This window comes from Eucyclogobius newberryi, unplaced genomic scaffold, assembly GCF_026437365.1.
Source record: "Eucyclogobius newberryi isolate DKJ021-1_F unplaced genomic scaffold, fEucNew1.0.hap1 SCAF_1, whole genome shotgun sequence".
Taxonomy (NCBI): Eukaryota; Metazoa; Chordata; class Actinopteri; order Gobiiformes; family Gobiidae; genus Eucyclogobius; species Eucyclogobius newberryi.
In genome coordinates, this window is record NW_027315723.1 from 40054771 (window position 1) to 40069940 (window position 15170).

Genomic DNA, 15170 nt, shown 5'->3' on the forward strand with positions numbered 1-15170 from the left:
ATATCGGCTCTTTGTGTAATATTGTACATTCTCTTTGTCCCCAAAGGAGATGGCTGTGGGAAGTCTTTGCTAAAAATGAGTTGTTTTCGATATGTGACTGATCCGATTTTTCTTTTTCTGCAGGCTTCTGGTGTGAAGAACAGAATTCACTGATACAGCCATGCTCTGCTGGGATAGACTTTCACACAGCCCCCTCTGTCACTGAACACCATGCCCATCCTGCTTCACCCTCCGAGGGGCACAACTCCCCACATGCAGTCCTCTGTTGTCACATAGACCTTAATAACATTTCTCCCCTAAAATGGCTTCGCTGCCCATTGACTTGGACCCCTCTGAGAGTAATGTGAGGTGAAACTTGCGCTTTTGCCCTTTGAAAAATTCAGTGGAGACGTCACAGCAGGAGAGGCCTGCATTTTGCTTCAGATTAGTGTCCGTCCGCTGCCACTGACAAGGTCGTATTATGGCTGCTGCTGACGCCCGCCGAAGTCTGCCAGGGCGAGGAGCGGACTGAAACATGCTGCGTACCGGTGGAGGGGGCGGCTCGACGGGGGGCCAGCCATGGGTGCTGCGCCGCGTCCGTCTCACCTGGCTCAGCTTCATGCTCTTCTTCATCTTGGTCTTTTTTCCACTCATCGCTCACTACTACCTCACTACTATCGACGAAGCCGGTGGTCCGGACAAGCGCATCTTTGGCCCACGCCCCGGTGGAGAGTTGTGTGAGGCCAAGCATGTGCAAGACTTATGCCGGATCCGCGAGTCGGTCAGTGAAGAGCTGCTGCAACTGGAGGCAAAGAGGCAGGAGCTAAACAGCGAGATTGCACGATTGAATCTGCGAATTGAGGCTTGTAAGAGGAGCATTGACAGCGCAAAACAGGATCTACTCCAGCTTAAGAATGTCATCAGCCAGACCGAGCATTCATACAAAGAACTGATGGCACAAAATCAGCCCAAATTGTCACTACCAGTAAGATTGTTCCCAGATAAGGAGGATCCAGGGATGCCTCCACCAAAATCATCACGTTTGTGTCGCCTGCACTCCTGCTTCGACTATGCCCGCTGTCCCATCACCTCTGGGTTTCCTGTGTATGTGTATGACCCAGCCTCTTACCCATGGGGGGAGCTTCTAGATCCTCTTGTTAAGCAGGCTTTTGCTGCTGCAGCGAAAAGCAACATCTATGTGACGGACAACCCTAGCATCGCCTGTCTTTATCTTGTTCTTGTAGGCGAGCTCCAAGAAACCTCCAAGCTACCTCCTCCTACAGAGCTGGAGAATCAGCTCAAAGCTCTTCCGTACTGGAGGAATGACGGACACAACCACATCTTGGTCCATTTCTCAAGAACGTCCACCATCCAAAATTTCTTGTACAACGTGAGCACGGGAAGGGCAGCAGTGGCGCAGTCTACCTTCCTTGAGCAGCAGTACCGCGAGGGTTTTGACCTGGTTGTATCGCCGCTAGTCCATGCCCTTTCAGAGCCAAACTTTTTAGAAATCCCTCCGCAGGTTCCTGTCAAGAGGAAGTACTTGTTCACTTTTCAGGGGGAAAGGGTGGAGTCGCTAAGGACAAGTTTACAAGAGGCGCCTCCCCAGTCGTTTGAAGAGGAGATCGAAGGAGACCCACCAGCGGACTACGACGATCGTATCATTGGCACCTTAAAAGCCGTTCAGGATAGCCACTTGGATCAGGTTTTGGTTGAATTTACTTGCAAGAGTCCTCAACCGAGCTTGCCAACAGAGTGGTCTCTTTGCGGGATCAGGGAAGACCGATTAGAGGTTCTTAAAGTTTCTACCTTTGCTTTGGTCATTGCTCCAGGAGATGGACAGGTAATAGCTTCGGCTGGCTGTGGCATGAGACTATTTGAAGCCTTAGAAGTTGGTGCGATTCCGGTCATTTTGGGTGACCATTTAAGACTTCCCTACCATCACTTAATTCGCTGGAGTGAAGCAACCATTATTGTTCCAAAACCCCGCGTCACGGAGCTACATTTTCTGTTGCGTAGCTTATCGGATAACGACCTTCTTGCAATGCGACGGCAGGGGAGGTTCTTGTGGGAAGCGTACTTTTCAACATCCGAAAATGTCTTAAATACCATTCTAGCTGGCATCAGAACTAGCATACAAATCCCAGCGGCTCCAATCAAAGAGGAGCCTGTGCAAGAGATCCCGCACAAGGCTGGGAAGATTGCTGGGACCGACGCCAACCTAGCTGACAACGCTGACCTGGATTTGGGGCCAGTGGAGACCGAGCCCCCTTACGCCTCGCCACGGTTCCTCCGAAACTTCACCTACACAGCGTCAGACATCTACAGGTAAGATGGTTTGGATTGATTATTAGTCGAGAACAATTGATACAGCCGGTTTAGAAAAAGTATATTTTATGTACTGTTATAGATTATAGAAAATTACAATTATTTCATGTGACTAGGTTTTTGTGTATAATTTTACTGTTACATCAACAATCAACACTTAGTTATATTCCTGTTTGTACAGGACGTGGAATCGTGCTCCAGGACCCTTCCACCTCTTCCCCCACACCCCTCTAGATCCCGTACTGCCCTCGGAGGCCAAGTTTCTGGGTTCAGGCACCGGGTTTAGACCTATTGGCGGTGGGACTGGGGGGTCCGGTAAGGAGTTCCAGGCTGCATTAGGTGGGAACATGCCTCGAGAACAGTTCACCGTGGTAATGTTGACCTATGAGAGGGAGGAAGTGCTCATGAACTCTCTGGAGAGGCTGAACGGACTGCCTTATCTGAATAAAGTGGTGGTGGTGTGGAACTCACCCAAGCCCCCTTCAGAAGATCTGCTGTGGCCTGACATCGGTCTGCCCATTGTGGTGAGTGACAGAAAACTTAGTTAAAACACATTCAGTTCTAAGGGCTGGGTATCGTTATTCACATCTCAAAACTTGGCCCACATCCCTTATACAGAGCATTATTAGGAAAAAAACATCCATCGTTAATGCCATTTTATTAAAATGACCACATGCATTTACTTTTGTACTAAATCTTATTTTTCATATAATATGACATATTTCATACTAAAATGAGATGAATGAAAAACAAAATCCACTAATTTATTCTGATTGTGAATGGACCCAAATTAATAGGCTACACTTTCTAGACAGTTTGTACGGTTACCATTATCATTATTGTCATTATATTTATTAAATTGGTAAACAAATGACAAAAGGGTGATAGGCTACAGTAAATGAGGTGAAACGGACAACTGTCCTTTTTCTCCACACAGCCATTGACTAGTTTTTACCTTCAGGGCAAAACACCTCATTTAAACTCCTTATTGTCGCTGTAGAAACGATCCACTGATGTGCATCGACTTTAGGGGCTGTTTTTTAGCTCAGCGTGCAGCTGAACTGGTAGAGTTTATGCAGTGTTTTGGAGACTTTAAACTAGACACTTTAGTCCATGTGTTCAAGAGAGATCTCTCGGCAGAAATCTGTGGACGAGAGTGAATAGCTGTCACGGCATTTTTAAAATACTTTCTCCACTTTTAAAAACGCCACAAAAAAGGCGTGCCTATTGTTTACAGCTCTGTGTCTGATCACAGGTTGTCCACACGGATAAAAACAGCCTGAACAACCGCTTCCTGCCCTGGGATGCCGTGGAGACAGAGGCCATCCTATCCATAGACGATGATGCACACCTCCGGCACGATGAAATCATGTTTGGATTCAGGTTGGTCACACATACAAAGTAGTAAAGTTTATCTTATCTATATTTTTAGATTCTCGGTCTCTATGTATAACAAAGAGAATGCCAGTGGACAAAGTAACATGTTATGCCGCAATTCCAAATTAAAATCAAAGGAGAAACCATCATTTTGTGCAGCGACTCATTAAGATTGTCACAGAAGATTACAAATTGCATGCTTTCAAAAAAAAAATAATTGCACATTCCTAACATTTCTAAACCAGGCAGTAACCGCTTGACTTCTTGTATTAATTGGCTTGTTTTCAGATTTAAAACAAGCCAACTGCAATACTTTTAGTGCCGTCCCCTCTGTGCTGTGTTGTGCCCGTGCAGCATGTTCAGACAGGCTCACGCTCACACCGTTTGCATGTGTGTGTGGGGTTTATGCACAGGGCATTTGTCATGAATTCTACCTGAATCTGTCAGGAATTTAACCGTCTGCAGCCCCGCCCTTGTGACTTGGCCTCTAATGAACTCATGTCTCGTTTTATTCTTGGTTTGTCTCGTTTGTATTTTTATTGTGACAGTTTAACTAGTATTTTTGGCCTTTTAACTAAACATGCCACATATTTGTTTATGTTAAATATCACACATTTTTCATCCCAATATTAAACATGGTTATTCATATTTTTTCATATATTGCAGCCCTAGTTTGGACCTGTTGCTATGTTGTATACTGTCAGTGTAGGGGGCAAGACGGGATCTGCAGCCTCTTCATATCAAGCTAAACATCATGGCAGCTAGTGTCAAAGTGTCTTATCTGTGGCAGTCTGCTCTGTGCACGACAGCACCGAGCTAGCATTAAAACTACCACAAACAAATTATTTACATACATTTTTATGTTTCAATTTAAGTTGCCATTTGAGAGACAAAACCACCTTCATAAATACAGTCCCTTGGTGTAGGAGTCACTTCTTTTGTAAATGTTTAACATTATAGTTTTTAGTCAATGATTATTATCTGTCACTTGCAGTTATCCTTAATTTGTTTTAACATGATTTGGTGAAAACCTCCGTAAGGATAATTTTCTGAAACGTTAAATAAATTAAGCAAACTAAATTAAGACTTGGAACCGTTTTCAAAAAGCAAAACCATTTCTGGTTTCTTAGTAAAATATTGTAACAGCATGTGGAGTTAATTATCCCTGAGGGAAAAGACATTTGACAGACTGAGTCATCTTTAACCAGATGGAGGTAGAATAGTGGCATATGTGAGGGTCCTCACAGACACTGCACTGTAAAATATGTATGCACCAAGAAGTCACATGTATGTCCCGACTGTAGTGTGGATATGATATCCTTTTTTATGATCTGTTCATTTCCTATGTACCGGTAGTATTAATTCTTGGTTATCCATCAGTAAGCTGTAAATCTCATTCAAGCAAAGACATAATTTGATTTGAATACATTTTCCAGCCCTAACTAAGATATTCGTGCTTACATTTGGCATATTTGTCCAGTTTTTGTTCAGTGTGAACTCGCAAGGCCATTTAAACAGTAGTAGAGTAGACCTTTGCCTCCACCTCCAGAAAACTGAAAGATAATTTGCGATCAGACCAGGGGTACGCAAGCTCTTACCCCGGGGGTACTTTGCATTTTTTAGACTTTGAATTTTGGAACGAAAAAGGTGCGTTGCAGTACATTTTACAAGGTTTTGGTGGTTTTTGGGTCTCATTTAAAACGGACAATATAGAAAGATTAATACATTTAATACATTTCTGAGCACACAAGCTCTCCATACAATAAGTACATTCATTAATTTTTTATCGCTTGTTCCCATTAGGGGTCACGGGTGACTGGGGCCTATCCCAGTAACTTTGGGCCTTAGGCAGGGTACAGCCTGGACAGTGGCCAACTCGTCGCAGGGCTATAGTCACAAAAATGGGACTAATATTTTTTAACATTTTTACTCTAAATTTAACTCCTACTTTAATCTGCAACTACAATGCTGGTCAAAAATACTGTTCAATACACCTCAAGGCTTTCTATTATTTGCTGTGTAGTTCATATTTATTTTGTCTTAAGTTGAGGAGTTGTCTAAGTGAACATGAACATTCAGCTTGAGCACTTTGCCTTATTGTTTTTGTCCTCCTGTCCAACGAGACGTGATGTCTAACTCAGAACAGGCTGAGGTCATATTGGGGCATGTCCAGTGTGCGGTGAGAGTGATAATGTGTGAGGTTTGGCCTAATGCTCACACTGTTCCAGGGTGTGGAGGGAGGCCAGGGATCGCATTGTGGGCTTCCCAGGACGGTACCACGCCTGGGACCTCAACCACCAGTCCTGGCTCTACAACTCCAACTACTCCTGCGAGCTCTCCATGGTGCTGACTGGAGCCGCCTTCTTTCACAAGGTAAACAATAGACAACCTCAACCCCTAGTTTATAGTTTAGATTGTAAAATACTCCTTTGGTACCGTGTATTGATGATTTTGATGTCTATATCTACTAATCAGAATTGTGAAAGTTATCTCATAAAAATGTAGGGCCTTGTATGTTCAGAGGAGGAGGTTTTGTAGGTTTTTTCTTCATTTCTTTGGTAATAGATGAATTGTACTGAGTCTGTGTCCCCTTGTCCTTTTTGAATGTTATCTCATAAAAGCATAGAGCCTTGTATGTTCAGAGGCGTGTATGTTTTGCCATCGGTGTGGTATCTGTGTGCCCCTTGCTGTTATGTGTAGTGTATAATTTGACTAATTATGAACATAGTACATGGAAATAGTGGAGTTAAAATCGTTTCAAAGCAACAATCTTCTCGAGTTGTTGGCTGCTCTTCGTTTCTTTGGTAATAGACTAATTATAGTGAGTCCGTGTCCCCTTGCCGTCCACAGTACTACGCCTACCTGTACTCGTATGTGATGCCCCAGGCCATCAGGGACATGGTGGACGAATACATCAACTGTGAAGACATAGCCATGAACTTCCTGGTGTCGCACATCACCCGCAAGCCGCCCATCAAGGTCAGTGACGGACAGAGCACCCAGAGTATCCGAGCGCCATGTTTTGTACCCTCTGAGGGACGCATTTCGAATTGAGCCCGCACACCTTTTCTCGCAGTGACAACTTGAATAGTCCGCAGCAATGATGAATGGAAATCAAAGCATGAACTAAATATTCAGAATCTACAACTTTTTTAATCTAGTTTTTGTGTAATTGTCTTTAAAACGTAAAACAGAAAAACTGAATAATGTACTTTTCAGATTGTTCAGCTATAGTAATGGTAGCATACATAGCAGTAGCAAAAGTATTTGTATCAGCTGTATAAACTTAAAAGCTTATTCTCACTCCATCTTCTGATTTAGTTCCACTGCTGTTGGTACGTCATTGTTCACTTCCTGTTTTACTGAAAGGACATTCATTGCCGGAATGCATTTTTACTGCGTTACAAATATGGTTCCACTCACGTCTGGGATAACAATGTCAGATGTCCGGCTCAAGTTATTGTTGATTGAATGGCTCTGTTGTGGAGGTAAAGTAAGGACATCCGTGACGCAGCGTGGCAGTATTTCCTGTCTGATACGAAGTTTTATGATTATGACTCTAGCACAAATGGGCGTTTATAAATGCTGGACCAATTCATACATCTTTCATGCACCTTAACCCTAACCCTTTTTTTCTTAGTTTGTGGACATTATTTCCATCAGAAGTGTACAAGACATAAGATGAGTGTATCTGGTCACGTCTGTTTGTAATGTCCTGAGTGAATTTATTGTTGAGAGTATCATCTGTGAGGAGGTGATTGAAATCTAATGCCTGCTGAAAAGTCTGGCACATTATTGAGTGTGGGTGTTTCACATATTAAATTGCCTAGTTTTATTTAAATATATTTAAATATATATATTTCATATTATGTAACACTTTTATATTGGTTCTGGATTAGGGGTGGGTGATATTAACAAATGAATATCTCTTATTGTGCTATAATGTGTCTTTTGAATATATTTTGGGAGGTTTAAAGGTCCACTGCTTGTCTTGTCTCCATGGAGATGTTATTGCTTTGTCTGAAATATTCCACACTTAATAAGAAGTGTAAAAGTAAAAATAAAAATGGCATTCTTACTGTGAGCTGGGTTTCCTCCACACAGATCTGACCTGTAACTTTGCAGGGTGGCGCCACATGTTAGTTTCCATGGAGATGGTTGTGACTTATGTCATACAGTCATACATCTCCTCATTTCAGCTTATTACATTACAGCTGTCCTGTCCAGTGAAGGCTCCAGGCTGTGTTTCTTCTTCTGGTATTATACTCTGGTTATATGACTCATGGATACTTCTATAGAAGTACTCCATCCTGGTGGTGCACAGCATGCAGCGCTATTATGTCCATTTATATTTGTCGCCTGCAGCAAGAAAGTCTATACACATTTTCCATTGGCTTCAACTTTCCTAGAATCGTGACGTGAACGGTTGAAATACGGAGGTCTTTAAGTCCTCAAATCATCACCAGACTCGCTCTGAGCATTTCTGTCTCAAATCACATTCATTACAACTGCGTGCTGACATTAGCATGTCGCTTTTGTTTTTTCCTTTTTGTAATTTCCTCTGCTGCCAGTAGATGGAGTCCTAACACTAATCCTGATGAGGGAACGCCTGACTGAAAGTCATGTGTGCTTTTTTACATACATTATATCAAGTTCTAAACCATGGGTAGCAGTCAGCAACTAAATGATTATTGGATGGCTAGAAAAAGGGTTTGTCTGCACTTTAAAAAACACAGAGGAGCTCTTCCTGGTTTATCACCCAATCAGCATGGGGTAAAATATATTTTGAGGTTTTGAGCTACAAATGTAAAATGCAAGATTACTTTAGCGTGTGAATTGAACCAAACTAAAGGCGCCATATGGAGCCTTTGACCCCGCCTCCTGTAAACCTCCCTGTCTTGTCTCCTCTCACGTCAGGTGACCTCCCGCTGGACCTTCCGCTGCCCCGGCTGCCCCCAGGCCCTCTCCCACGACGACTCGCACTTCCACGAGAGACACAAGTGCATCAACTTCTTTGTCAAGGTCTACGGCTACATGCCCCTGCTCTACACACAGTTCAGGGTGGACTCGGTGCTGTTCAAGACTCGTCTACCGCACGACAAAACCAAATGCTTCAAGTTCATCTAGGGCCCGGAAAAGGTGGTCCAACGCAGAGCCAAAAGTGAGGTTGAAAGACCACCAAGCGCCAATCTTTACGGCTCAAAGTGGCAAAGGAGATGGCCGCTGTTTTGCCCTCAGATTGGATTTATTCGTGGGTAAAATCATGTCAAAATAGGTTGTGTTCAGGAATTGGAATGATGGTGAAAAATGTAAGACAGGGGTAAATATTGTTATTACAAATTATTTTTAAGAGAAATATCCAAAACAAATCCTTTACATGCTCATTTTGCTAAAAGTGTAACACCAGTGTGTCCTCAGGAAAAGTTGATGTCATTGCTTTGCCTCGTCTACTTCCGTATGGCATTACGCAGCTAATGCCACATTACAGGTTGGATCTGTGGAGAGGCAACATATAAGCATGCATATTTTAATTGGCCAAGTTTTCTTCGAGCAATAAAAGCACCAAATGAATAAACGCAAATCATCACCAGACTCGTGGTAGGAAAGTAAAATGCCATAGTGTCTAATATTCTGGGCAAATGCAATGACATCGCCATGGAGACAAGGCCCCCCCCACCAGAAAAGGGATTTCAACTTTGTGCCAGTTTTTATTCCTAACCTTAAAGGACACATATTATGCAAATCGACTTTCTTTAAACCATGTTCTAACATTGTTCCGAAAAACATACTTTTTCGACATATATCTTAATCAATGAATCCTGTTTACGAGCTCGACTTCTCTGCTTCTTCTGAGCCTCACAGATATGGAGGCGTTTTTTTTATCACATTTTCTGACCATTTCTCAAGTGAAATCATGTTTATTACAGCTGTGCGACTATATTAACATGTCTGGACAAGCTAGCTTTTGTTGCTTTCCCCATGGTAATTGCCAGTAGATGGAGTGCTAGCACCCACACCTTGCCTTACTGGTAGAAAATAATGTGTGGCTTTCAGTGCTTACTTTATTTTTTGTTCTAAAACCTCATATATACAAACTATGCATAATGTGTCCTTTAAACCAGGTCAAAACCATCTGTATTTCGACACACAAATGTTCTCATAGAATTCCGACCTGTCTTCAGAACGCAACCTATTCTTCGACCACAGCAGAGATCACATTTGCACCTGAAGACAAACGGACCAAGTGTACAGAAGATTTACTGGAGACGTTTTCGACTAAGGAGCCGACAAAACGTGAACAGAAACCAGGCGGTGACGGTAACGGCCCTGTTCAAACTGTGCAGACTGTGGAGCCACCGCGCGGACATTTTACAAACTGAAAATCTTGTACAGCGAAAGCACTGACGTGAAGTATTTTATTGAGCAATCGTGTTTTTTTTAATTATTATGCTGTGTAAATGTGTACTGCCCAATGGGAGATGGTGCGCACAGTCGGACACGTAGACGAGGGTAGAGCGCATTTCCACGTGTTCATATAGGAGAAGGAATTCATTACAACGTCACCATAATGCCTCATGACTGACGGAGAACCAGCGACCATCTTGTTACTTCAGCGCAGGGGTCTCAAACAGGCGGCACGTGGGCCAGTAGTGGTCAATTTTCCTCATTTTGCTGTCCAAATCTAGTCCCAATATCCATTTTATAATCATCACCTAAAAACATTTACTATAAACATTTAATACTGACCAAATTCACTTTTTTTATTACACAATAGGATAAACCATAAAACGGTTAAAGCATAATCCCAATTTCAATTTACATACAAAAACATTTAAAATGCAATTATGGCCCGCCTCGGTAATGCAAGAATTTGAGACCTCTGTGCCGTAAAAAATTGTAAAATATCTCAAATGTTTTCAAATCATGAGCTGCCAAAATTGTTTGTCACATAAACAAGAGCGGTTTTGAAAATGGTCCGTAAATATTACAGATTATCAATCATGGTTTTAGGAGGTAATGACTGAAAAGCACAATAACAGAAGCTGGATGGTGTCTTTTATTTAAAGTTTCTCAAACAGGAAAGCTGCTTTGTATTGACAGCATTTTATTTTCTTGACATATTTCATGAATGTTTTCTTTGCCAAATGGTACGATGTCTTACAGGGAGCTGCTCGGTACTTGACCCAACACCAAACTGAAAAAAAATGTAAATTCTCTATTCCTTCTCAATTTGTCAGATTTTGTTTGTGTTTTGACAAAGCTTTAAGTCCCTTTAAAAAAAAATAATTCAAAAGGCTCTTTTTGAACGAGGCCCTAGTTGTAATTTTTATTTTGAACAATGTTGCAGTCCCTGTATATTTATTGAATATATTATGGAAAGGGTTTTTATAAAATGTTATAATGCAATAACAGAACAGTAGATCGTGCGCAGGGCCGTGGAAAAACAGCTGTGCCAATGAAAAGAAAACGTCACAAATCACTTTTATTACACTTGAAATGAATAACACCGTTGAGTGTGAAATTGTATGTTGTCGGTAGTTTCAGCCTGGACTGGGAGACAAAAGCCAAGACTTAAAAATAAAATCCAGGTGTGACAGACGTTTGTGACCAACTGGGCAAGATGTTGACAAGAACCATAAGAAAGCAACTGTCTCGGACCAGCAGGCGCTCGTTTCTGTCATGGTGCAACATTAAAGCAGGAGCAGGGACTAAGTGGGCGGGGCAAACATTTAGAACTGAATTTCATTGCATTTTCCCTATTTATTTTCTTTACTGAAATCCACAAAACTGTGAGGAAAGACGCTCGTGAACGATTTTGCCCCAAATAAATGTACTAGCAGCTGTAATTATGTTCTAAAATATTTCATGAGTTAAGCCCAGGCTGAGCCGTCTTTGACCTGCTGTCTTTATTTCAAAGTTATAGGATCTTTTGTGCTCTATAACACACACCGTTCAGCTGTAACCTGCCTCCTTGCCCCTCTTTTTAACTCCAGCTTCATGAACCTTCTAATCCCTTGTCAGTTTGTTGCCGGGGGCAGGTAATGGCTCTTTCCACTGCTCGCGCTCTCCTCAGTGTCACAGCTGCTTTTCCACAGCTCGAAAACGGTTAAACGTGGGTCTGGTTTTGTCGACCATCGGCAGTGCTGCTGTTCTACACTGAGTGAAGGCCAAATGAATGGAAATAAATGTTACAATGGTTCAACTACAAATGAGTCGTTATTTATACAACACAACACATTTTTAATATAATTTAACCTGAAAAAGCTCTCTTTTATTTCATTTTTACCCCTAATTTTACTCTGTTTTACTATCTAACATCAAAAACATGGATTTATTATTATGGGGAAATATAAAATAATACAAACTGTTGACTTTAAATAATGTCACCTTTTTACATAGTTAATATAGTTTATGATTGATTAATTACCCAAAACCAATACCGCTGCTTTGAATTGAAGTAAAATATCTATTTCAATTTAATATTTCCTTTTGAGTGATCAGTTTCATTTGTTTCAGCTTCCCGTTTAGAGGCATTTTGAGTACTTTTTTCGATTTTTTATAATCGCTATGGCAACAGTACCACACTTTCATCGCTTTGAAACCCATGGACACTTTCAATAATAGGCTAAATAAACAAAATCAAGTGAACAAAAAGTGAAATGTGATCTTTGCTTTGCTTGAACTTTATTCTTCTTGATTTTGAGACATGGTAAATTTATTTTATTTATGAATATATAATTGATCCAACTTGAGGACATTAATGGTGTGATGCTGACTGTTATTGCTTAAACCAAAGGGTCAGTTTCGATGCATATCTGGAGCGTTGGTTGTGCTCAGCTGTTGTGACCCCAGCAGCACAGACAAGAATATAGACTCCTCCCTCACTGTAAAACATGGGTGTGACTTCAACAAATGCTTTTCATAACACGTCATAACATTCAAAGGGCCAGTGGTCGTGGTTCACACACTGAGGCACGGGGCCTTTTAAGTGCAGTCCATCTTTGCACTGTGAAAAGTCACATCTACTTGAGCTAAAGGGTTGCAAAGGGGCAGAAAATTCCCTGTAAATTGTCCATGGTGATGGATCCGGCAATGACCATTTTATTTCCACTTTACTTTATAAAACATAAGCATTCTGATAAGTGAAAGCACAAATTCAGCTTGTTGCACTTCTATGTGTCACTTAAGAGAGATATTTTGCATTTCTATTCAATGCAATAATTGTTTTGGGGATTTTCACTAGTTTACACTCACTAATAACACCTATAATATCAAATTTGTCGAATGGCATTGTTCCTCATCTGAGATAAGAATATACTTTGATCAGTGGAGGGCATTTCAAGTGCCATTTTCTCACCACGTTGGCAGATGATTTAGCTTGACATCACACTGACATTAGGATATACACCAGTCCTTTACTCCACCGTCTGACTGCAGCTCCTCAGGCGCTGTCAGATTTATAGAGTGAGCAGGCTCCAGCACATTGGTCCTCAGCAGGAGCACCTTGTTTCTACATGAATGAACCTGGCTGAGCTGTCAGAGGAGAGGACCAAAAATCTGCTCATTCTAAACCAGCGTAAAAGGTACAGATGGTGCTCAAGGTGACCGTAAACATGTTTCCCCCACCAAACGTAGCTGGAGGAGTATTTTAGGTGAAGCTTTCTCCCTCTGAAGATGTTCAACTTTCAATGTAAGTAATAGAAAGCCAACACTAAATTATAGTCATGTTGATAGTTTTCACACCCCATTGGTGCCAGCAGAGGGCGCCAGACTCTTGAAGCTGAAAACCAAGTGCCAAAACATAGCAGCGTTTTATGCATACACTATTTTAAATTTTAAAATAAGATATACAAATACCGAAATGTCCAAAAAAAAAAAGGCGAATCAAAGCATATGAAGAATATAAAGGAACAGCTTGACAAACAGTATTAAAGGCGCATTATGTAACACCTGCTTCTTTCATAGAGAACGTCTTGTTTTGCCTGGGATTTTATCTTGCATTCATCCAATAAGACATGTTTTATTAGGCTGTATTCTCACTGTGAATGGGGTCGCCTCTCCACAGATCTGACCTGATGGTGTCATGTACTTTAGTCTCCATGACGACTGTGTAACATCCCAGGCAAAACAAGAACAACTCCAATATGACAAGGTTATTTTTAACATGACCTTAATCAAAAATATTTTTCCGACAAACTTTATTTAAAAAATCTGTATGATGGCAGTAAAGCAATACGAGTAGTAGTAGTTGGTCTAACAGTATTTGAACAGAAATCCTTAATTTAGATTTTTCTTTCTTTCTCTATTTACCACATCAAAGAAATTGAAAGAGTAATTTAAAATGTTGCCAGTACCAGTATTTAAAACAGTTACAATTCTAAAATCCAAAATTCCAAAAGTAAACTACGTAAGCCAAACTTATCATTATAATATAATATCTTTGCTTTGTAAGAGTTTGCTCACAGCGGATTGGTCCCGTAATGAAACCAAGACATTGCATTGTTGGTCGTGTGCATGTAAACAAAGTGTGGAAGCATAGATAGCGTTGCAGCATGTCGCAGTCGGCTTCTTAACAGTCTGCTCAATACACCGTGGCCTTTGTCAATGGAAACGACACAGAGACAAGTCCGGAGTGCTGGTGGTCGGTAGCTGCGGAAGATTTAGGGGATAAAGCCCAGAAACATGGACCAACATTTTTGCTCCCCAGTTGAAAAGAAATCTGTAAACATTTTCAGTACATGCATGATTCCTTTTGTTCAGCCCATATTGACCTTCTAGCGTACGTTTGTCCATGTGTAAAATGTCCACACTGCATTACAAAGGCTCGTCTTATTACTATCTTTTTAGAAAGTCATTATATCTACAACAATTTGTCCATTATTATTATTATTATCTTCCTCATCTTGACCACTAGAGGGCACCTTGTCACTGCGAGTCTTTCAGGAAGGCAATCATTTGTTTTGTGTCCACAGTTGCAGAGTGGTTAACTGCAATATTTTCACACAATCCTGGGGCAAGACAAGTCCAACCACAGTTTAAAGTGGATAGTCGAGACAGGACGGGCACCCGGAAAAGAAGAATCCAATGTCCTTGTGCACTGGTTCAGCAGGTTCACATGTTAAAGGGCGTTCCATGCAACACAAACCACACTATTTGACAATGAATCTCTTACAATGCCGTGCGTGTGGTCTGCACTCAGGAGCAGTGGGCGACTATACTGTACAAAGTGCAGCGCCCGGGGACACATGTACAGTATGTATTAGTCCTTAAACCCTTTTGTGCAACCAAGATTACAAGCAATCCGTTTACTTTTGATTTCCAGTTGCATAGTCCATGTTATAAATCATCTTCCTATTACTTTTCCAACATGTGTTCTGTCCTTCTTTCACCTTTAGTCTTCATGATGCATATTTATCCAAGTATCTTCATGTTGCACTTGTAAAATCTGTGTCTTTCCACAACGTGAGGACTTTTTGAAGAATCAA

The 15170-nt window shown here is 41.4% G+C and overlaps 1 protein-coding gene across 1 annotated transcript in view; it reads left to right on the top strand.

Annotated features, from left to right (window-relative positions):
• Positions 1-11894, top strand: part of extl3 (exostosin-like glycosyltransferase 3) — a 37921-nt gene extending 26027 nt beyond the window's left edge. Inside the window, exons 2-7 of the mRNA XM_072446326.1 lie at positions 124-2307; positions 2489-2831; positions 3563-3690; positions 5913-6057; positions 6535-6663; positions 8602-11894. Of these exons, the coding sequence (XP_072302427.1) occupies positions 515-2307; positions 2489-2831; positions 3563-3690; positions 5913-6057; positions 6535-6663; positions 8602-8811 (2748 nt within the window). The 5' untranslated portion in view covers positions 124-514 and the 3' untranslated portion in view covers positions 8812-11894. The remainder of the gene's footprint in view (positions 1-123; positions 2308-2488; positions 2832-3562; positions 3691-5912; positions 6058-6534; positions 6664-8601) is intronic.
• The last annotated feature ends 3276 nt before the right edge of the window (positions 11895-15170 follow it).